Source organism: Fusarium oxysporum, chromosome 11 (assembly GCF_000149955.1).
Source record: "Fusarium oxysporum f. sp. lycopersici 4287 chromosome 11, whole genome shotgun sequence".
NCBI lineage: Eukaryota > Fungi > Ascomycota > Sordariomycetes > Hypocreales > Nectriaceae > Fusarium > Fusarium oxysporum.
The window spans coordinates 20,779-42,965 of NC_030996.1; the positions used below are offsets into that span (position 1 = coordinate 20,779).

The 22,187-nt window shown below is 48.8% G+C and overlaps 10 protein-coding genes and 1 non-coding gene across 14 annotated transcripts; 6 read left to right on the forward strand and 5 right to left on the reverse strand.

Moving 5' to 3' along the window:
• Positions 1-47: 47 nt before the first annotated feature.
• On the reverse strand, positions 48-1,410 carry FOXG_22455 (uncharacterized protein; the record flags this gene model as incomplete). The annotated part of the gene is made up of 6 exons (XM_018402863.1): positions 1,203-1,410; positions 1,103-1,140; positions 745-1,044; positions 677-692; positions 404-622; positions 48-355 (listed from the first exon to the last, which is right to left on the reverse strand). Exons 1-6 carry the CDS (start codon positions 1,330-1,332, stop codon positions 48-50), a joined length of 1,011 nt encoding a protein of 336 aa, XP_018257064.1. The 5' UTR covers positions 1,333-1,410.
• A 573-nt stretch (positions 1,411-1,983) lies between these two features.
• FOXG_16475 (uncharacterized protein) lies at positions 1,984-3,613 on the reverse strand (the record flags this gene model as incomplete). Its single annotated transcript, XM_018396492.1, has 4 exons — positions 1,984-2,030; positions 2,069-2,290; positions 2,352-3,374; positions 3,442-3,613. 4 exons carry the CDS (start codon positions 3,611-3,613, stop codon positions 1,984-1,986), a joined length of 1,464 nt encoding a protein of 487 aa, XP_018257065.1.
• Positions 3,614-4,311: 698 nt separating this feature from the next.
• On the forward strand, positions 4,312-5,799 carry FOXG_16476 (uncharacterized protein; the record flags this gene model as incomplete). Its single annotated transcript, XM_018396493.1, has 1 exon — positions 4,312-5,799. One exon carries the CDS (start codon positions 4,312-4,314, stop codon positions 5,797-5,799), a length of 1,488 nt encoding a protein of 495 aa, XP_018257066.1.
• Positions 5,720-8,328, reverse strand: FOXG_16477 (uncharacterized protein). Of its 2 annotated transcripts, none has more exons than XM_018396495.1 (2): positions 7,934-8,328; positions 5,720-7,883 (listed from the first exon to the last, which is right to left on the reverse strand). In XM_018396495.1, exon 2 carries the CDS (start codon positions 7,706-7,708, stop codon positions 6,050-6,052), a length of 1,659 nt encoding a protein of 552 aa, XP_018257068.1. In that variant the 5' UTR covers positions 7,709-7,883; positions 7,934-8,328; the 3' UTR covers positions 5,720-6,049. The 2 variants fall into 2 exon arrangements, with proteins under 2 accessions (XP_018257068.1, XP_018257067.1); XM_018396494.1 differs by having other exon boundaries at positions 5,720-7,885.
• Positions 8,329-8,588: 260 nt separating this feature from the next.
• On the reverse strand, positions 8,589-10,795 carry FOXG_16478 (uncharacterized protein; the record flags this gene model as incomplete). Its single annotated transcript, XM_018396496.1, has 11 exons — positions 8,589-9,248; positions 9,316-9,380; positions 9,432-9,475; positions 9,533-9,716; positions 9,766-9,810; positions 9,861-10,009; positions 10,058-10,191; positions 10,246-10,413; positions 10,459-10,555; positions 10,606-10,665; positions 10,725-10,795. 11 exons carry the CDS (start codon positions 10,793-10,795, stop codon positions 8,589-8,591), a joined length of 1,677 nt encoding a protein of 558 aa, XP_018257069.1.
• A 626-nt stretch (positions 10,796-11,421) lies between these two features.
• Positions 11,422-11,907, forward strand: FOXG_16479 (uncharacterized protein; the record flags this gene model as incomplete). Its single annotated transcript, XM_018396497.1, has 1 exon — positions 11,422-11,907. One exon carries the CDS (start codon positions 11,422-11,424, stop codon positions 11,905-11,907), a length of 486 nt encoding a protein of 161 aa, XP_018257070.1.
• A 789-nt stretch (positions 11,908-12,696) lies between these two features.
• FOXG_16480 (uncharacterized protein) lies at positions 12,697-14,410 on the forward strand (the record flags this gene model as incomplete). The annotated part of the gene is made up of 3 exons (XM_018396498.1): positions 12,697-12,911; positions 12,957-13,373; positions 13,420-14,410. The coding sequence occupies 3 exons, from the start codon at positions 12,697-12,699 to the stop codon at positions 14,408-14,410; spliced, it is 1,623 nt and encodes a 540-aa protein (XP_018257071.1).
• Positions 14,411-14,634: 224 nt separating this feature from the next.
• Positions 14,635-16,026, forward strand: FOXG_16481 (uncharacterized protein). The gene is made up of 3 exons (XM_018396499.1): positions 14,635-14,838; positions 14,885-15,630; positions 15,679-16,026. Exons 1-3 carry the CDS (start codon positions 14,671-14,673, stop codon positions 15,929-15,931), a joined length of 1,167 nt encoding a protein of 388 aa, XP_018257072.1. The 5' UTR covers positions 14,635-14,670; the 3' UTR covers positions 15,932-16,026.
• Positions 16,027-16,358: 332 nt separating this feature from the next.
• FOXG_22456 lies at positions 16,359-16,444 on the forward strand. Its single transcript has one exon. It is a non-coding gene; the product is annotated as a tRNA-Gln (tRNA).
• On the forward strand, positions 16,387-19,009 carry FOXG_16482 (uncharacterized protein). 3 transcript variants are annotated; one of them, XM_018396500.1, is made up of 3 exons: positions 16,387-16,900; positions 17,132-17,410; positions 17,458-19,009. In XM_018396500.1, exons 1-3 carry the CDS (start codon positions 16,782-16,784, stop codon positions 18,758-18,760), a joined length of 1,701 nt encoding a protein of 566 aa, XP_018257073.1. In that variant the 5' UTR covers positions 16,387-16,781; the 3' UTR covers positions 18,761-19,009. The 3 variants fall into 3 exon arrangements, with proteins under 3 accessions (XP_018257073.1, XP_018257074.1, XP_018257075.1); XM_018396502.1 differs by having other exon boundaries at positions 16,401-17,068; XM_018396501.1 differs by having other exon boundaries at positions 16,387-17,410.
• A 714-nt stretch (positions 19,010-19,723) lies between these two features.
• FOXG_16483 (uncharacterized protein) lies at positions 19,724-21,260 on the reverse strand. Its single transcript, XM_018396503.1, has 2 exons — positions 19,869-21,260; positions 19,724-19,803 (listed from the first exon to the last, which is right to left on the reverse strand). The coding sequence occupies exon 1, from the start codon at positions 21,092-21,094 to the stop codon at positions 19,934-19,936; it is 1,161 nt and encodes a 386-aa protein (XP_018257076.1). The 5' UTR covers positions 21,095-21,260; the 3' UTR covers positions 19,724-19,803; positions 19,869-19,933.
• Between the last annotated feature and the right edge of the window lie 927 nt (positions 21,261-22,187).

Consider the following 22,187-nt stretch of genomic DNA (forward strand, 5'->3'; position numbering starts at 1 on the left):
AAACATGGCTTCATACTAACCATAGCAGCCATCGCCTAAAGCAACAGTTAGGACAGATATATCGAGAATCCAATCAAGGGAGTTAATACCTGGACTGTGACTAAATTTATTTGACCAAAAACAATTCGAGGAAAGAAAGCAAGCGAGACTCGGAAGATATCCCAAGCAGTACCTGAGAAGGCATTGAAACTACCGCACTCATGATATAGACTGCCAAGGCCAAGGACGGCGTGGTACAAAGCGCACCAAGCAGGGTCCACAGATCCAATATCCCCGACCCGTGATGAGCGCGCCCTATTTTCGAAAGAGGCGCGGTCAAGGAATGGATAGAGTGGGTGCACTTGATCAAAGTATGCTGCGAAACTGTTAGTATAGGTTCACCAACTGGTACAGGGCGACGCACACTGAATGTAATCCAGTCTACACTGTTGGGATAAGGTTACAGACCGAGCCTCCTTTTCCAAGTTATTCGGGTACGGACTCACTCCACCGGGACTTCGTGTAGTTGATTTAACAGCTGCCTCAATTTTTGCTAATAGATCTGCGACTTGGGTAGTACCGATTCGTTTCGACAACGCGATCAACTTGCTGTTAGAGAAGTAGGCAAGACTGGAAATAGACACTGCAACCAGCATATGTCAACCATGAATATTCGTGATGTAGTCAAGCCACTCACCATCTTGTTCATTGGCCTAAAGCGCGGTTGAATTAGTGGATGGAGCAAGACGGGTGAGGTTATACTACCATGATCACCGGATAATCTACTGGGGTGGTAGAAGCCATTTGATTGGCGGCGTACGTAGTTTCAGTACCTGAAGGCACGAATTGAGCTTCGGCGTCGGAGTTCCCGACGATGGATATACGAGAAGGTGATGCCATAAGGTTGTCGGGCTGAGATCGAGCACCAGGGGAAGTTGGCGCCCGTGACAGAGGCGTGACGGGGTCTGCAGCGTCAGGATTCTTTGTCTGCCGACGTGACTGACCTTTTGCCGACCGGGCGTTACGAACTTTGGTGCGAGAGAAGCGGCAATCTTCCGATCGCTTCTGCTAGGTGAGAGTGAGGTTAGATGGTCCAAGTTTAAGGCAGAGAAGGTTGACGTACACGGCAATTGATGCATACAACGTCTGACTCACGTTGCTCTGTAACGACTATAATTAGCCAAGGACCGGATTGACGCTGAGCCACCTGTTGGATGACGAACTGATACACCGAACCTTTCGGGCTCGACAGCCGTTGCAGGAATTGAGAAACCTTGACCGAGTTTGCTCTGGCTGTACCATGGTTTCGTTCTGTTGCGATTCAGTCTCCATATTGTGATTAAAACCAGGCATGAGGTTTCAAGATGATATCGTCTAGGCACGTTAACCGTGTCTTTCAAGAGTCCGACTTGGCAATGTCAAATAAAAATCCTATGTTGATGGTTATCACCTAGACTAGACCGAGGCATGGATGCTTCCCCGCATTTCGGGTGCATCGGCTCTTTGAGGTTTGATTGGAGTGTTTCAAGATTCGGGGTCCGCGGGTAGATGCTTAGTTAGATACAGCAACCACCAAAGCGGTCACCCTGCTGGCACCACCTCTTCCACAAATAAGTTGCTCAATTAAGTTTAGGTATTAGGTTATCTATAGCTTGAAAGAACAAGAATACACCTGTGTTTACATTAAGAGTCGCAACCCCGCTCTCGTCACATTTTCTACAAGTGACATTGTAGCTTTTGCTTTGCTTTCAAGTGCAGTCCACACCTCATAGAGTACCTGCCAACGCAACTGCGATAGCACATATTGAACTCCATCCATAAGAGGCTTTCTATAGCAACCTGTAGAAAAGTAATCGATGGCGAACATCAGACCACTGAACATCCCAACCACTAAGAACAGTCGCCGCCAGATACTTCGGCCTCGAGCCGTGGCCGAGCCCTAAAAACGTTAGCATTTCATTTATACAACCAAAGAGCGAAAATAGTGCCAATCTTACAGAAAAGTCAAAGTCTTTCCAGACTGGAAAGAGGCTTCTTCTCCAAAAGCTCGCCTGGGAGTAAGGGTAGACTGTGGCGTTCCACCGTGTACCGTTCTTTTTCGTCTCGACGAACCAGTTGGTACAACCAGAGTAGAAGACGGTCGACTTGATGCCTGCTTGCATGCTGTCTGTCCATTTACCCTCGGCGTCCGACTTCACATCGACGATGCTGGCTTTGCCATCTAGTATAGGCTTGATGACCCGAAGGGAATAGTTGATCCCGTTCTCCAGAGCAATGATGGCGGAGGTGTGGCCAACGCCTGAGTTGGGTCCTGCAATGGCATGGAATCAGTATTGTCTTCTTTGCCTATGCTGAGGTAACTTCAAACTCACCGTAGAGAAGAAAAAGGTTCGGGAACCCGCTGACAGATGTCGTGTTGTACGCTTCTGCGCCACCATACCGCTCCCAATGTTCATGCAAATTCTCATCGTTCCTTCCTATCACCTCGATGCCCTTCAGGAAGCCGCTCGTCTCGAAGCCATTGGCAAGTACAATAATATCTGCTTCGATGATTTGACCTCCAACTCGAACCCCATCTGGCGTGATTTCAGTCGCTGGTTTATCAGTGAGGCTAAAGTTCTCAGCATGAATGCTCTCAAGATAGCCGGAGTCGTAAATACGCCGTTTGCATCCAAATTCAAAGTCAGGGATAAGTAAGTCGTGATACTTGGCGGGTGCTGTCTTTTTCATATACGTTAAGGCTGTCTCTCTGAACTTTGCGCGTACACGTGCTCCCGCGTCCGTCATCTCAAAAAGCTTGTATTGGCGCTCTGTCTCGAGAAACACGAGAACACGTAGGAGACGCTGGGCGCCAGGTATATTCTTCATCACCCACCGCAGCACGTCCAAGGTCGGCCCGTCGATTGGAGGGAGAATCCAATGCTTTGATCGGATGAGCTGCGTGAGGCTCTTTGTCTCGGGGAGGATGTTTGGCACGATCTGCGCAGCTGTGCAGCCGTTACCAAATAGCACTACCCGCTTTCCTGTGAGATCGACATCGTGGCGCCACTTTGCTGAATGAATGATAGGCCCCTTGAAAGACTTGACACCGGGGATATCCAGCTCCCGTGGGTTGGAGAACAATCCCGTTGCGGAAAATAGAAACTGACATTCGTGGAAGAAGAGAGATTCTATTTTCAGATCCCGAATGGTCAATCGCCATCGAGCCTGCCCCTCGAACCATTCACACTTCTCCACCTGGGCCCCAAAGGTCATCTTATCGAGAAGATTGTACTTCTTGGCGATCCCCATTATATAATCATATAGCTCCTCTCGTTTAGCTAGGATACGCGTCCAGTCCGGATTTGGCTCAAACGAAAAGCTATAGAGTATGTTGGGGATATCGCACGCGCAACCTATGTCATGGTGCCCTCGATTAGCACTATTTCCCGATTTAGATGAGGATAAGACGGGTTGGCTTACCAGGGTACTGATTCTGTAGCCAGGTACCACCAAGTTGGCTCTGCCGCTCAAAATACTGAACATCGTCGAGGTTGTACCATCGCTTCAGTGTCGCACCTAGACCTATACCGGAAAGACCCGTTCCGATACAGGCGAAGCGGCTGTAACTCGTCTTGCGATTATTCAAAGACATTTTTGTGCTTTACTTCCAATATGTGCGAATGGGTTACGGTTATGTGTCGAACATAAGTAAAGGAGCTATCTGGTCTTAGTAAAACGGACAATCAAGATAGCGGAATTTATCCAGTCGGCATAGCATGCATAAAACTGCGACTCGAGGCTCCCAGACTTGCACCTCGGCTACAACCACATGTCTTTTTGTATTTATCGCAAGCACATGCTATGTACCCAGTAAGAACACAAGGACCAGTCCTTGGATACGTGCATGGTGGCTGAGGACAAGGTTGATTCGGTTCGCTCTCCCGCGGGCGCCGATCCATCTTAGAAGAGGTCGTCGTAAGTCCGAAAGACCCTAAGACATTGCACCATTACATAGTAATGTTCGGACTTTCCGGCGCAACTTACAATACTTGCGAAATTCCGAACAGCTATTGCAGGTAGCAAAACGCCTTGTTTGAGTTTTTGAACTAGCCCATCAGTAAGAGGGCTGAAAAGGCCTTGATGTGAGTTGGGAGATCGACCGTGACCACCCACGCTACTCAGTGGACGGAGTTTGGTAGGTATAAGAGAGGTGTCCTTTATTGATAGTATAGTACCTTCGCAACCCATAATTGGTATTGTATGCACCTTTAGAGCTTCTCTTGAATGTTCATGAATCTCAAATCTGCCTTCAACCTGCCTTTAACTCTTGTTCAATAGAGAATTGCTACCATGAATTCCGATTACGTTGGCGATAAATCATCCCTCGACACTTCATTCGATGTTCTCATAATCGGAGCCGGGATTTCCGGTATCAATTTGGCGTACCACATCCACACCAAAGCCCCAGAACCAGCACCGTCATCATACGCCATTCTCGAGTCAAGGAGTAACCTGGGTGGCACTTGGGACTTTTTCAAATACCCGGGTCTCAGGTCTGACTCGGATATGTTCACTTTCGGTTTGCCATGGTACCCTTGGCGAAAGAACAAAACTATAGCCTCTGGTGGTGAGATCCGTTCCTATCTAGAAGCTGCGGCTGTACACGCTGGGATCGATAGAAATATCAAGTACCAACACCGAGTACTTTCGGCGCGCTGGTCATCCCAGAACGCGCGTTGGGTCCTGGATGTCGAAGTTAATGGTGTCCCTGGGCATATTTACGAGGCGCGCTTTCTTATACTTGGCACAGGCTACTACGACTATGACGAGCCTTTAGCCACCCAGATCCCAGGCCTTGACAACTTCGCTGGAACCATTGTCCATCCCCAATTTTGGCCAGAGGACTTGGACTATGTCGACAAGGACGTTGTTATCATTGGGAGTGGTGCAACTGCCGTCACCCTGCTACCAAATCTTACGGAAAAGGCACACCATACGACCATGTTGCAAAGAAGTCCCACCTACATCTCGCCGTTACCCTTGGTTGATAAGCTGGCGCAGGTCGAACGCGCCATATTGCCCGCTCGCCTCGCCGGACGAGTCACTCGACTTCGCCGCGTTATTAGATTCTTCGGCTTCTACTGGTACTGCAAGTTCTTCCCCAACACCGCAAAACGACTCCTTCACGACCTGTGCACGAAACTCCTTCCCTCTGATATCCCCGTTGACCCACATTTTACTCCTCGCTATGACCCTATGGACCAGCGGCTCTGTGCGTCTCCAGATGGTGACTTTTTTGCCAGCCTGCGTTCTGGAAAGGCGAGCATAGTGACAGACACTATCAAGAGGGTTACTGAAGATGAGATAATCCTAGATTCGGGTGCAAAGTTGCAACCTGATATTATTGTCACGGCGACTGGCCTCAAGCTACGCATTGGCGGTGGTATTCAATTTTTCGTCGACGGCGAACCAGTCAATATTGTTGATGGGTTTGCTTGGAAAGGGTTCATGCTGCAAAACGTGCCTAACTTGGCTTTCGTGGCCGGTTACTACAACGCTGCATGGACTTTGGGCGCAGAAGTGACAGGCGTGGCCGTTGTGAGGTTATTGCGCCAGATGAAGTCCAGGGGGTTTTCCTGTGTTGTTCCACGGCTTGGGAGATCCGATCAAAATATGGAGCCGCAGTCGTTCTTTAAAATCTCGTCTACGTATGTCAAGGATGCTATCAAGTATACGCCTAAGGGAGGAACGGGACAGTGGGCACATAGGTGGAATTACTTTTTTGATCTCGCGAAAGCTAGCTGGGGGGATCATAAGTCTGGTTTGGAGTACTTTTAGAATCCACTGAATGGTAGAGTAGCCTCCATCGACCTTGTTACGCGTTGAAACCAAATTATTTTAGTTCATGGTTCAATAGTATATATCAACCTTGTCTTCGCCAAGTATGTCATAGCGGTAGTAGGCATTATGGTCTTACATCGCTGTTCTTCCTTTTCCCATGCCATTTCATCTCCTATTTTGCATCCAATACTGCCCCGCTTCTTTGCCAGTACGTGTATCATCCACTCGTTACAAAAGAACACTATCATCAATCGAATCTTACAGATCTTACAGATTTCCTCCGCCTCGACTGTCCAGGTGGATCAGGCACCGGGTACGGCGGCACTGGTGCCCTAGCAGGTTCTTCATCCTGTTCATCTTCCGTCTGGACATACGCAAACCGACCTGGCCTGACTTTCTGTTGATCTCCTTCTACGATCTTTCTTTCCGGTGGCCTAGCGTCACTCCTTTGGACAACGGATGGTTGAACCCTTCTCCTATCCTGCGATGCAACACTCTGTGTTGAGCTGACTCTTGTAAGTGGAGGTCTTAACGCACGTCTGAAGTCTTCGTAAATCTCGTCGTCGTCGTCGTCATCTGGTTCAGGCAGCCTGGTTGGAACCTGTCGGGTGCGTCCTTGGTTAGATGACTGCGCATCTTGTGGAGGTCTGATGACAGATGGAAGAGTCTGGCGACGACGTGGCATTGCTCGATTCAAGGTTGGCGATGGTGGTGCGTGCACTGAGGACCCTGAAGCGACAGAAGGCTGGCCCCTTAGGACCAAGGGTTGTGGCCTGCTTTCGTAGCCCTCGCGTAGTCGCTGCGGTGCCGGCTCATCTTCCAATCCGCCTTCAAGCTGAAGATACTCCAATATAGTATCGAGCTTTGACCTGATCTCCTGTGCGTCTTGCTGGCTAACCAATGCCGTTTCTCCATCATGTTCCCTTACCCTCCCCTGAAGAAGATCCATCATTGTCTGCCTTGATGACAGCCCTAATGAGTCTTGGTATTCCGGTCTTTGTCTATCTTCAAGCAGCCGGTAGATGATGCTTGTGAGCTGACGAGATCTTTCTCTCTCTATGTTAAGAGATCTTGTGTCATCGCTGGTATACTGGCTCGTGACCGATGGACTTCGCCGTGGACGGCCTTGGATCCTGCCTGGGTCTGACTGGATCTCAGCCTGGTATACTTGACGTTGAAGGTTTCTGAGTTCGGCCATGATATCTTGCATGGTTATGCCATCTTCTGACGAGGCTCTCTCCCGTGTAGGTATAGACGGTCGCTTCTGCCGAGGTCTTTGATGTGACCCTTCCCTTCGAAGACGACTCAGATTGGGTTCAGTCTGTGGCTTCGGTTGTCGGGAAGGTTGAGGTCGTGCTGGAGTTCTTTTCGGATTCCGCGTTGGGTACTCAGGGTATGGTGGGACTTCCTCCTCATACCCGTAAGAATCGGCGGGACCGTATCCTGGGTCAGAGTATCCTGACGGTGGCACATCGTATCCAGGCGGAGTAAAGTACTGGGGGTTCCGAACACTTGCTCGCGGGACAGAGAAATACCCTCCGTCTCCATGATATGTATATGGACTGGGATAACCAGCCGGCGCCGGGACGTTTGGTGATGGATAGTAAGATGGGTTCGTGTTCGCTTGATACGCACCCGGCGGCGGAGGAGGAAATGTGTTGGGGTCGACGCCGTAGCGCATGGCCTGCCTCATTACCGGATCGCCCGGGGCTTGTGAAGGGAAGTCGTTGGTATGTGTTCGATAATGCGCAGGCTGTTTATGTCGAATTTTATGTCCGCGATTTGATGTTTTGGGTTGCTTGGCTTCTTTCTTGCTTGGAGAGCTACTCTTTTCCTCTTCGTCATGTGGACTCTCTTCCGGGGGATGACCCTCTGCGTCATCTGATGGCGGGGGTGTCGACACCATGGTGACTAGGCCAATCACGTCAAAGGCAAGTTAAGATGAGGGAGAGATCGAGTGGAATTTCTGACAATAATTGAGAATCGTTGGAGAATGAGTATTAAATTGAGGATCTGCGAGCTTATCTTGATCTGGGCCTAAAATCCACAAGTTAAATGAGATGAGGCTCTGCTTAGGTTGCCTCTTTTTCGTTAGGTCGCAAACGACTGACGTGGACGAAGAATGCCTTACGAAGGAAATGCATCTGCTATTGGGCTGTTCACTTCCGCTGTCAAAGCTGTATCTTTATTGCTCGTGTCGTCTTTCGCTGCACATGTACAGCGTTGAGCGACGCATTCTCCAACAACATCATTGGTGGCGTGGTATCGTCATTGGACACTAAAACCGGAAACGGGCGGGTTGGTTGCAACCGAAATGCGAGCGTGATCATTTGCATGACTTAGTCAGGTTACAGTGAGGGATAAATCCGATTGATTATCCCTGCTGAAGGAGAACTGTGGGTAAGCTTTGTGATCTTGAGTTGCTAAAGGGTATTCAAAGCGACTGCACAAGGGTAGTCAGAGATTCCGTAACTCATTAAACATTTGCTACGACATGTTGAACATGTTTGGGTAACAAGGCTGCCGTAAACCCCGGATTGAGGCCATCATGATGTCGAAATGGGCAGATGCTGACCACCTTTTCTGCACGTCGTACATGTATCGCCAATCGCACGGCCCCATCCGCTGCATGTGCATGTACCGTTCTGCAGCCAGACTAATTCGACTGATTGAGTCAGAGTGAACGATTATGGTTCTCGGCAGGCAGAGATAAGAGGAGTAACATTAATCCCTTCCCGATGAAACCATTGATAGGTTCGTTTCCGCGAAGAAGTACAGTATATATCTCACCAGCGGGTGAACTCCATATCCCCTAGTACACCGTCAATAAGCATCGGAGAAGGTCCAAGCATGTTACCCAACAATTTCTCCCCCGGCGAAAGCTTCTGATCTAACTCCTGCCAGCTCGTCGCCGTAAGGTTTGCATAGTCATTCTTGTCGCCGTTGCCATCATTACCAACCATATCGACCCGAAACGACAGATCATGTAGATTGTAAGGCTTCTCTTGGTTATATCCATCAAGTACCTTGATCTTCTCAATAATAGGATCCGTTGTCAAGGCAGTCGACATGAGTACTGCCATATAGTCTGATAGCATACCTTCGAACCGTAGAAAGGGCACCTTGAAGCATAACTTATCGCTCTTGATCTCAGAAGGACGAGTTAGGTTGCGTCGACCATATGAGTCATCAACGAAGTCTCGGAAGCCGCTTGTTTGATCGGAGAATGACCAGGTAAGCCTGAAGGAGTCACCGAATTTGTAAGGATCCCCTTTCATTTTGGATATTCCGGAAGTTTCGACGGGCTCGAGTCGCCAGTAGCATGGTTCGTCCGTGCTGCTGATGGATGGAAGAAATACTCCTTGAGCATTACGGTACACGGTTAAGGCTAAATCAGCCTTCGGAATTGCCGCTGATTTGACGCATAGTAGGGTATCAGAGCCGATCTAATGATGAATCAGGTTAATTAAGCACTAATGCATAGAAAGAGACTGGACCACGGATATTACTTACGCTGTGTCCCCTGGCAATCTCTAGCCGCCAGACTACGTGGCTGAATGCTTCATCTGTCTTGGTGCCTAGCTACAAGTCAGCTAGTCTCTGGTAAAACAAGCCAGTGTCCTACTCACCGAGTTCTGCTCCGGAAGGGAACATTAGGATTGGCGCTTGAGTCCTATAAGTTCAGAAGATTAGGCACTACAATCGATATTGTAGACCTATGCAAACTGACCTGCTTGGCTCGAAGAGTGAAGTGGTAGAGAAACCAAGATTCTGAGCCGTAATCTTGGTCATGTCTCCAATAAGCCCAAACGATCCATTCCTGAATGCTTCTTTGGCTGTCGATCTGGTACTCGAAGGTTGGTGCGAACTGGTGTAACTGACTCGTTCGGGCGATGTCCTAGATAGGCCGGTACCTGAATCAAGATTAATGAAGAGTTAACTAGTGTTATACATTGAGCGTACCTTCTTGTGAGATATGACGCCAAAACTCTCGTTCTGGCTGGCAACCTTGAAGCGGACATGCAGCATCCTTGATTCTGGGATTACCATATACTCACTGAGCTTAGGCACCGCGGCAAAGAACCACGACCTAGTTTCGTGATAGCCAGCCATCTTTGAGATGGTGTCAACAATTGGGGTGAGTTCGGTCTGCTCAATGATACGCCAGTTGTTGAAGTTCGCAACTGAGCCACTCCAAGCCGGCGGGCTGCCAATGATTAATAGAAGCACATAGTCAAGACCTTCGTCAACTCACTCTGCTGCCAGGATCGAATTTCCACCAGTAGCCTCAAATCCCATACTCTCGCTCGTACTCGCACTTCTGTTAAAAGCCTCTGCACTGTCTTGACTCTCCTTAGACCCTTTGGCGTTTCCTTTAGCCCCAAATGGCTACCCGATTACATATGATTAGCTAGACCCTAGTTAATCAGATAGAAGACCTACAGTGGAAACAGCAACTCCAACCTGTGCCTTGAATGATTGTTTTTCCTTGCTCTGCTTGACGTCTTCATCGCTCTCAACAACCTTGGTAGTTTGAAGGCAGCCTCCAAGAGTGACAGAATGACAAAACAGATGGCCAAAGGTACTATAAAGCTCCCGGAGCGCGTTGATCTAGTTTCCTTTGGCATAGCCCTCGAAGTCGATCATATTACTAACATTCTTGGTCTGCTTGATGCCATCAAGGGCGGCACGAAACTCCTCGGTTGGCTCTAGATCCTCTGGTCTCAGGAAGAAATCAACTCGGAACATGTAGCTTCCAATCATTCGCTTTGCATAAGATTTTTTGGTCTTGTTCCCCCAGACGTGTCTTCTTTGGCAGCACCGCCTGTAACGCCTACTAAGTATCTGCCCCATCCTCCAGATCTATAGGTGCGTTTCAGCAAAAGTTTCACAGGATAAGATTGTGGTCGAGAGTGACTTACGCCGAGCCTTCCACTGACGATGCACCGAAATGATTCCTGGCCATGGACTCCTGGAACTCGTTGCTGACCATGGTTATTTCGATTTTAGATCTGTCATTGATTGCATATGATGGAATGGCCCCGAGCTTTGCTGGAATGGGCGCCTCCACATCTTCTGCGGTGAGTGGGCTTTTCTATTTCGACGGCTGCTTCCACATTCTCTGAGACTGGTGGCTTTTCTGTTTTGACGGCTGCTTCAGTTCCTTGTCCTTCAGCTGAGACATCTTTCGAAGTATCTGGGGACTTCTCAGTGCCGGACGTTGATGTTACTGACGTCTCGGTTGGGGTTTCTGGAGTGATCACTGGCTGTTGAATAGCAGGAGACGGAAGAGCTATCGGCCTCGGTGGCAGCTTGATTCTGAGTCGAAAAGCAGGGGTCGTGGCTCTCACAATACTGCTTGTCCTCTTGTCGATTTTTCAACCATACAATAAGCAACAGTTCCTCAGTACAGAGTCCCAATCGGCTTCGTCCATTTGACTCGTGTACCTTTACCTCGATTAGCATACCGGAAGTACCTCTGATAATAGCTACTTACTTGAGTGGGGATGCCTCACGTGCAGCAATGTCAGAAGAACGGAGACTTTCCTGAACGTAAACAGACTTGAAAAGGACTGGCAAAAGGCCTGGAAAGTTAGCCAGCCAACAGTTGATGACTCTATGGATGCCGGTGAAGAAAAGCAAAGGATACAGGGCGCGGTCGATGAAATGAAGAAGATCAAAAAGAAAGCAGAGGAGTCTGTAGCAGACATTGATCCAACGCTGTTCACTGGGAACGTTGATGAGGCCTCTCGCGCAAGAATCGAGAAGCTACTCGTGATGGCTATTACCTACAGGCCTCGTGCCGTAGAAACAAAGAAAACAAAGTGGAATGGTAGAGGCCGCAAAGGTAATCAGGGAGAGAAACAGAAACCTAAAGCGAAGGCGAAGGAAACAAAGGCAGAGAAGCAGAAGAGCGAAGCGAGGACGAAGGCAGTAAACGCAAAGAAGCAGATTCTGACCAAGGAGAAGAAGAAGTATAATGTGAAAGGCAAATCGCAGTTATCGAAGAGGGAGTGGGAGAGTGGGAAATTCACGGGCTCCGACTCCGATACACCCAAGGCTCGAAAGTCAAATCGGAAGAAGCAGCAAGGAAAGGATACGTAGGGCCTTGGTATTCCGATTCATAGTTAAAGCCTTCTTACCGCAAACCCCAAACATACATTTATATTTACTTATCATATTTCCCGAATTTCTACGTAGTGGAAGGCGCGTACCTGGAGTAGTTTGACCGATGCACTCTATACGGCTTGTTGACATAGGTGTTGCGTAGGCTTCGCCGATATTACCTAGGGTGTAAGAGCGCAATAGGCCTCAACCTGCTAGCTCACTAAGATTTGATATCTCTAGCACATGTCAGACGAGGTAGTCGTTGAAAGGGTGCTATGGCAGATAATATAACAGGAGAGGACTGTCATGTTGTTCTCGAGACTGTATGTCCAACCACGATATTGAGCATGTTCCTTTTCGAGCCGAGGAGTGGCCACCCTCATTTTCTCTCATTTTTGATGCCTACTACCATTGGCTAGCGATCATGTGGCGAGGCGGCTATCTTAACGCCTGCGCCTGTGCAGATAAGCCTGACGAGACAAGCTTAATACCACGCCGCAGCCATGATTTATAATAAGCTTTAGTAACCGGCGATTATTTGTAACACAACACAAAAACAATTGGTCAGTCGAATTTGTAAAACTCGAGATGCCGTATAACCGTTGCTTCTCCTCATTTTCGGGTCCCGTTTCTTGGTCTAAATTCTTACTCATCTGGCGATCCCCTCTCTTGGTTGGTGCTGAGTGAGACTACCCAAGCAGAAGGATCTGCGCAAAGATGTATAAATTGAACAGGTTCTTGGCTCTGGTCTTGGCAAATCTGTCTTGTTAGATACAGTTGTTCAAAATGCGGACTTTCCATACACCTCTTACGATTATTGAGACGCTCGCCAATTCTCGTGGGGACTCTCCGGCAGTGAGATATCTGTTACCAGAGTCCTCTACTGAGTACAAGACGATTACTTATGCGGAATACTGTGATGATGTTGAAAATGCGGCAAAGACCTGGTTATCTGTTTTATCACAGGCTGGCATTGCGAAAGGTGCCGTAGTGGGAATCTGGTAGGTCCTCTGTCTACGCAGCCACTGTCATCTGACATTTTGCAGGATGAGAGGCTGGTCATACCAGGATCTTCTACACTATCTGTCTCTCCAAAGAGCCGGCTTCATTCCACAACTCTTCTCACTCCGCATGACGAACCCTTCCGTTGTCTATGAACTTCTAGGCAAGAGCAACGCTGCAGCCTTGATCTATGATGCAAGCTGCGAGTCTTTAGTAAAAGATTGCCCTCTTCCAACCTTCCTAAGCGAAGGTGCTTTGGATAGAGCTACAACGCAGGATGTTGAGCTTGAAAAGGTGACTACTGCTTTGAACGGCGATCAAGTCTCAGTCATTTTTCATACGTCAGGTTCAACTTCAGGAATGCCCAAACTGGTTCCAGCTACTGTCAGGTGGATGGACTGTTTGATTCGGAAGAACAAACCATATACTCACAGCGGACCACAGCCTGTTTACTGCCTCATGTTAGTTCTTCGAAACTCGTCATGTTCCAAAACTGACCCGTTACAGGGGTTCTCATGCCCATTTAGGTAACACCATCAATCTCGTGGAAGCATTAGCCAATGGAGGTTGTTTGATTCCACCCAAAACCATTCCATATCCAACTCCAGAGCTACAGAGTATGATTGCGCATGGCGGACTGACAGCCCTCAACATCTTTCCAGCACTCCTCTCACTCTTCATGCGTGACGCGCGCACAAACGCCGTGTTACTTGAGCAACTTCAGAGTTTGCATCACATCTTCCACGCTGGGCAAGTCCTTGAACCAGCGGATCAAGCGTGGGCTCATCAACAAGGGCTAAAGCTTATTAACACCTACGGCTCCACCGAGATTGGACTGTCGATGCGCGCATCTGTCACTTCCCAATACCTTACTCCATTTCCAGAGTCAGGCTGTGAATTCATCTCTCTGGGCGGAAGCTCATCTTCATCGGATCAACTTCTTGAACTTGTCATCCCCGCTGATGCGGATGACTGTCCTCATCCGTCACTCAGGGATAAGGCGGATGGCAAATTCCATACTGGTGACCTTTTCCAGAGGGTCGACACCGGCCAGTATTTATACAAAGGGCGAGTCGATGATAGGATCAAGATGCAGCTGTCGCTTGTCTGCGACGCGGGATCTCTTGAGACTGAAGCAATGCAAGTCTGCGAGGCTGATCTGATATCCGCTGTATCTGTCATTGGATCTGGACGTCCCAGTCCAGCCATTATTGTCGAGCCCAAGACTGACGACATATTAAAGTCGGGCGATGACAGTTTGACGAGGTTCAAGGAAGAAATACTACGCAGGATATTACCGTTTCATGCGCGCAAGTATCTCCATGAGCGAATTGAAAACCCGCGCCTGGTCTTTGTTGTGCCTCAAGGAACACTACCAAGAACAGCAAAGGGAAATATTATGAGAAAGGCAGTGGAAAGTATGTTCTTTGATCAACTAGAGAAGAGCTATGAGGCTATTTCATCTCTGCAACGCTCCCACGGAGATGATGACTGGTGACCGTGGACACCGGACTTGGAGGAGGTAGCACAAGGATCGGAAGTTATTCTCAATTATTAGACAAGCATAAATAAAAATGACCAGTGCATATTTGTGACGGTCTTTGTCTCACTGCATATCATTCCTGCGAGCATCGTTGTTGTAAGATGTACGTCATTGACTCAGTGGAGAGTGGTGATTCATAACTTTCTAAGCCACTATATGAGAGGAAGTGAACAGCATAGATTCGATATTGAGGTTTCTGTTCATTCACAACCCGAATGAAGGCTTTAAATCTTACAGCAGGAAAAAGGATATCTACAGGGTTATTATACCGCAGTTCCAGATTATCATCGACAAGAATCGCGTTTATCCATCAAAGCACAACCAACATATTCTATAGAAGGACCCAGATCAGCACCATGTCCTCCATCGTAGACAGCGTCAAGGTATTATCTCGTATTCCTTACCTACTACCAGTAATTGACTTGTCAGAACACCATCGCCGAGAACTTCGGTGGTCCAGCCGAAAAGCTCGCAACCCACCAGTTCTCGCTCTCCGAAACCCCCGACCTCACCAACAAAGTCGCCGTCGTCACCGGCGGCAGCGAAGGTATCGGCTACGGCGTCACCCACACTCTTCTGTCTCACAACATCAGCAAACTCTTCATCCTCTCCATCTCCGAAGACGTCGTCAACGGCGCCAAGAGGTCCGTCGCTGAAGAACTCGGCCAAGAGAAAGCTGATCGCACAGAGTGGATCCAGTGCGATTTGAGTAACTGGGCTGAAGTGAAGAAGGCAGCTGAGCAGATCAAGAAATCTACTGATCGTCTAGATATTCTTGTTAATAATGCGGGAAGAGGAATTATGACGTATCAGCTATCGAAGTATGGTGTTGATCAGCACATGGCTGTGAACCACTTTGGTCATGTTCTTCTGACTTCTTATTTGCTCGAGCTTTTGAAGAAGACGGCTGATGAGCATGGGACTGTGAGGATTGTTAACCTTGCTTCTAATGCGCATCAGGGTGCGCCTAGCGATGTCAGGTTTGAGAGCCTTGATGAGCTGAACCAGGATCTTGGACCTAACCCTCAGTATGGACGATCCAAGCTGGCCGCTATTTTGTATAGTCGGTATTTGGATCGTCATGTCACCAAGGCTGGAAACCCCAAGATCTTGGTGAATGCCACGCACCCTGGATTCGTCAGCACCAGACAGAGCGTTGAGCATATCCATGAAGCGTGAGTCTATATTCTCTGTCTCTTTTGATCCTCACTGACACATACCAGGTATCCCCTTGCTGGTTACGCTATGTCGACTGGCATGGAACCTTTCAAGAAGGATCAATTCCAGGGCGCCACTAGTTCGGTGTTTGCTGCGACTATCACTGACAAGTCGGGGCAGTATATCTGTCCTCCTGCTGTGCCGGAGTCGGGTAATGAACTTTCGCAGAATGAGCAGCTTGGTGAACAGTTGATGGAGTTGACGAGGAAGGTCATCAGCGACAAGTTTGAGAGCTTTGATGATCGGAAGTTTTATTAGACCTTTATCATAGATGTCGAATCATAATTGCTATCACCGGTATTAATAAATATGAAAAACACAATCGACGTTTTTAACATGCTCGAAACTGTCGAAGGATCATGTGTTGACGTGGTGATTTGAATTTATTTTCATCAACTTGCCCATTTAAGATCGAGATACTGCCAATTTTCTTAACCAGTGTCCGCGCTTATATAGCTAACTTCTCTGCCATTGTGCTTGAAGAATCCTGGCTAGAAGACTAATATCCTCCCTTTGCAAGGTAATTCTTGATACATGCGTGGGCTGTTAAGTATGGACTGAATGATGTTGGGACTATTCTGTCTGTGTAGTACCCTAGAGCGGTTTTGCACTACGCAAATTTCACTCAGGTCTGTGATATGTACATATTTGCAAATTGGAAATAAAATGATCATCGAACTGGCACGGTCCTATAGTCTAGTGGTCATGACGTTGGATTTTGATCACCCTCAAAGTCTTCCAAAGACCCCGGTTCGAACCCGGGTAGGACCTCATTTTTTCTCATCTGGCGTTTCGCGTCACCACTTTTTGCCCAAGTTCACTCCCTCTCTCCGTTCAGTCCCCCATCACGTTCTGGAAATCTCAATGACGCGTCGGCAACTCGGTCACATCACCAAGGGTCCAACCCCAGCTTTTTCAAGTCATCAAGTGGAGCCAACCTGGAGAACCCGCACCAACCAGCACCTCAGCCATCAACGCCATGCTTATAGCAGCCTAGTCCCACGTCACCAGACCATTCCCCTTCTCCGCATCTTCCTCATTGGCTCCGTTTCTCTCTTGCCTCCTGAAAAACAATATCACGAAATTCCTCGCGGTCGATGGTAGCGACATGATGGTGCTCGGCATGGGCTGGCATAAGCCTGACAACTTTGCCGGTTCGTCGAGTCGGGCGATCACGATTGGGTTGTTTGTTGCGTCAGGAGGTTTGTTGTTTGGCTATGATCTGGGGTGAGTTTCGTAAAAAAATGTCTCGTTGGTTTTTGGGATTCTGCGGCGCCGTGAGCATCGCCTTATGCCTGCATGCGACATTGCTATTCTCTCCGCTCTCTTGTGTTCTATCGCCTGATGAATGTTGGGCTGCGCGTTGAGTACAGTTGTCGCGAGATAGCCTCAAAGGTCTCTCCTTATTGACATTGATCGGCAACACTATGGCCCTGACTAACCTCATCTCACTCATAGCGTCATCAACGGCATTCTCGCCATGTCTGTCTTCAAAGACCACTTCAGCACCAACCATTCCTGCAAAGACGATGAAGGACACATCGATCTCTGTCCCGAAGACTCATCTCTCATCGTCGCCATTCTCAGCGGTGGAGCCGCCATCGGCGCTTTAGTCGCAGCTCCATCTGGTGACAGCATCGGGCGGCGGAAGACATTACTCGCAGCTGTCACCACATTTTGTATTGGAGCAATCTTTCAAATATGCGCTAGAGCAACACCAATGTTATTAGTAGGAAGGTAAGTTATTTATCGGTGATTTGTCGCGATTGATGCTGATGAGAAAGGTTACTTGCTGGTGTTGCAGTCGGAGCTATTTCCGTTCTCGTCCCTCTTTACCAGTCCGAGACTGCACCGAAATGGATACGCGGGACCATCATATGCGCCTATCAGTTCTCCATCACGGTGGGGATATTAACTGCGACTACTATCAACGTCGGCACATCGAATATCAACAGCGATGCCGCATATCGGATACCACTTGGCCTCCAACTCGTACCCGGCCTCATCCTGGCCGCTGGTATTCTTTATCTCCCAGAGACTCCTCGGTTTCTCGTCAAGAAAGGACGGTTAGTAGAGGCGGGAATATCTTTGAGTCGTTTTCGCAGACTGGATATGACGCATCCTGCTCTGGTGGATGAGCTTCAAGAGATTATCGCAAATCATCAGTATGAACTAACCCTCGGTCACGATACATATAAAGCTCTCTTTGCGAGAAACTCCTCCCTTGGCCGTCGAACCATGACTGGATGTGGGCTACAAATGCTGCAACAACTAACTGGTATTAACTTCGTTATGTATTACGGAACCACTTTCTTCAGCAATGCCGGGATCAACAAGCCCTTCCTCACTAACCTAGCCATGATCATCATCAACTGCGTTTGCACAGTACCTGGTCTCATCGTAATCGAATCATGGGGGAGACGCAAGCTCCTCATGGCTGGCGCTCTGGGCATGGGTGTTTCTCAGTTGCTGATAGCAGCTGTGTACTCAGCTGCTAACGACAAGATGGAAAAGTCTCATGGAGGGGCCTCTAACATGGTCCTTGTCATCTTTTGTGCCATCAACGTGTTTTTCTACGCATCATCCTGGGGACCTGTTGCCTGGGTTGTTACTTCGGAGATCTTCCCACTCAAAGTTCGCGCGAAGGCCATGTCAGTGTCAACAACAGCAAACTGGCTCTTGAACTTCGGAGTAGCATACGCACCACCATATATCCTCGGCAGAGGTGCCAACGCATTCGGGCTCAAGATCTTCTTCATCTGGGGGACGTGTTGTCTCCTTTCCATTGCTTTCGTATGGCTGATGGTATACGAAACTAGCAAGATGACACTGGAGCAGATTGACGAGATGTACGAGAGAGTAAGATATGCATGGGAGAGTCCAGGGTTCAACCCTACATGGAGCTTCCAACAGATGCAGAACGCAGGCTGGGCAGCGAATGGGCAGCCAGAACAACAGGCTGGCGATGGACATTCAACATCGAACGTCAACTCGACAGACGATGAGACCCATGAAACGGCGCCGATAAGGCCAGATAATGCACACGGATCGACGACTCCTATGGCGAATTTGGATTTTAGTTACTAATTAATCTCTGTTTACATTCCTTGCCACCAAATGCAGTCAGAATGTGAAACGGGCCGTTGGCTTGGAAAAGCCAAGCTGTGCCAATGCAACAGTGAACTCAACCGAATTCCTGGATGCTTACAACAATATAGAATGACCCTGGAAATGGGCAGAATCCTTCACATGTCCAACAACAAGTGCTTGGCGAGCAATCACACCTTGCAAGCCAGCTGATGTTTCACAAGAAGCCCCCTTTCGTAACAATGCCCAGCCTAGAACGGTTGCATGAACCTCCGTCTGACAACGGAGCGTTCCTCAGAATAATGGATCATCCTATTCTGGCAATCATCTGTAACTTTCTAGATGCATCGGGACCCTTACGTGTCTTACCGTTCGATTTCTATCAGAATAGAACCATATTGAGTTTTCCAGACTCCACCACGACTGACCAAATCTAATCGGATCCCACACGATAGGCCATCTCAAAGTCAGACGCCGAGCCCGAAGCGCGAGCTTACCACTTCTGAGACAGGTGACCCCCCGGCCGCATTCCAGTATCCTCTAGAACAAAAACCAAACTCGTACCGTTGGCCAATCAACATTCCGACGACCGCAACCGTCAGTCACATCCTCATTCGGCAGATGAACGACCAAGCTTACTGTGGCTGAAACCTGAACGATGATCTTCCGATTCTTGGCATTCCATGATGTTTGTGGCTTGGCTATGTCGGGTACCAGAACCGGTATCAGCTCATAGGCTGATTCTAGATGGTGCTTACCGGGCCGGGAGGTGACATTCTCAACACCATCGTGTAGGGCTGGGAGTCTCGGTCTGGGTTATCGGGAAAGCGGCATCATCGCAGCTATGGACTATTCTAGATGTCGACAGAAGAGGCTGAGGATTATTCATGGCTTACGTAGGACTTAGTGTTTGCGCGAGGGTAAACGGCTAGATCTCATCACGGTACAGCTTCTAGAATAGGTGTCTGGACACAGGACGTGAATTGACTTGGTGAGTTGGCATTTCTCACGATAGGGTATACCTTGCGCCGCTATCTAAGCCTCTGAGCTCGAACATCAATACAAAGAACTCGTAACCATAACCAACCATTCATTCTCCATAGCTTACATTTGACAAATTGACCAAACAAGAACGTAATACCATCCAAGATACCCAAAGAAAACTCCGTAGCTTCATCTTCCCTTCGTCTTCAATCCCGTCATTGACGCTGAACTCCTAATAGAACTTGCGGGTGTATTCGAGAACACAGGGCGACATCCTTCAAGCTTCTGCCGACGATCAAACTCTTTAAGAAACGTGTAGACACTACCGAGAGGCATGTATTCCAGTAGAGGCCGCAATTCGCTGGGAAACATCTCGGCGCCGTGATCTTTAATATCCTCGTTGACGCGATTGAGGCGAAGAATCTGCATCCAAGACACAATCCCATCGCCAACCATGAACGTCGGAAATTGCGCCTGGGCGATATCATCCAGAATCCACGTATTCCGGAAATACGGCCTGTTGAGAAAGCTGGAGATGGCCTTGTAGCTGGGTACCTCCGTCGGGTCCGTGATCCCCTCAGGAATGTCACTGAGATGAGCCACCGGCCCCATCCACTGCAGAATCGGCGCGTAATTAGCTGGGTTCGCCTCACGATCACCTGGTTCTCCGAAATTCGCGGGCATGCACTTATCCCACGCCCTGATGATCTCAATCGCAAGATCGGACGTCGCGTCCTTCGGCCCAAGCCATCCAACGACCAACCTCGCCTCGCGGTACGCACGAGCCATATGTGCACGGCGCTCAGCCTCTTCTTTCCTGTCGCGCCTGTTGATGCATAATAGATCGATCCAGATTCGTAGCGGAGGTTTGTCGCATCTCACTGCGCCGGGGTCGACGAGCTTTCGGAGGAATGACCGTAGCCATCCGGGGGGTTTCTTTGTCGGCGATGGTGGTGGGGAGGGTTGCTGCTGTTGTTGTTGGTGATTACTGATAGTCCTTTCTGCCTCAAGATCAACCCTTGAGGAGGAGGCGTTGTTGATGACGGATTGGGCACGGGGTCCTAGGAAGACTTCGCGGGTGTAGCGAATCGCTTCGGCGAGGTCGGACGGTATGGCTACTTTTTGGCCATTGAGTAGAATGGTCTCGGTGTTTGTAATGTCGCCGTAAAGAGCAGAAAGGCCGATGAAATCAGGTGCTTCGCATAGTTTCTCGTGTACCAGGCGACATACGATTCGGTCGTTGATGTCGTTATTCGGCGAAGGCTGCAGCTCCAGTATCCTCACTTCACGCGCCGCCAGATCTAGCGGCTGGTAGTGAATCGAGGACAAACCATCTGAAGGCGGTGCCATTAGTCACTGCTGTCTTAGCGATCGAATCTGGGTGGGCTCGTATGTATGTTGGTTGGCCTAGCCTTGTCTCTCTCATATGCAGGATATCATGCAAGGAGGGGGGGCACTTCACAGTTGATATGATGATGTATGGGTTGCAGTCAAAGAAGGGAGGGGCCAGAAAGTGGGAGAAACAAGGTACTTGTTTTAATCGACATTCACCAACTGGTTTGTGCGTTTTTTTTTAGCAGCCCAAGTAGTGAAAAAAAAAAACCTGCCAAGACCCTGGAATGTGGCCCAACGAGAGAAAGTTGTTCCCACTCAGCACTGCCGGGTTTGGACATGTCAGGAATGAGGAAGATCTCGGCAAGGATTTGCACGAGCTAACAGCCTAATAGGCAATCCACTACCGTTGCTGCAGCTGATAACATGACCCGAATCCCAGACAAGTGATTAATATACCACTAGCAAATCAACCGTCCCAAGCCTATCCCGTACGCCATTGATCGAGATCATTCTAGTCTAGCCATATAGAATTTAGAGCCAGGCCTGATGCAGAGGAGTAAAATGCTTGTCAGCAACTCTAAGATAAACGCTGACTCGTGGCAATTGACATTTGCGGAGGAGATTTGAGCGGCGTCCTTTGAGGCCCGGCCCGGTTTCAATTCTTGGTCAGGACGTGGAAATGCTAGTTTAGCGTTGGTGATATGATTGTCCCTTGTCTAGTCTCAGTTTAGCGTAGGTGCTCTGTAGCTGAACGCGGAATACCAATCTGATGTCGTGATGGTGTATCGCTCGTGACGAGGACTGCCGGCTTTACGCCTGAGACAACGCCTTCGACTCATCACATTTCTAGGAAGTAATCCAGAAGGACCAAAATCTTCCAGAGCTTCTAGAACGTGCCACCTTTTACTTCTGTCTCCGGCCAATTTCTGCTCCATTGATGTACGTGCTGTGTCTCACCGCCCCCCTTGGCAAGAAGACGTAATTATAACTGTCCCCCTTCCAAACTCGGCAAGTGTTCTCTTTCTCCGATGCGAGTTGGTGACGAACCCGCATTCTTTGGTAAAAGGAGTGGAGCTGGATCTGTTCACGTGTAGACAGGAGAATGGCT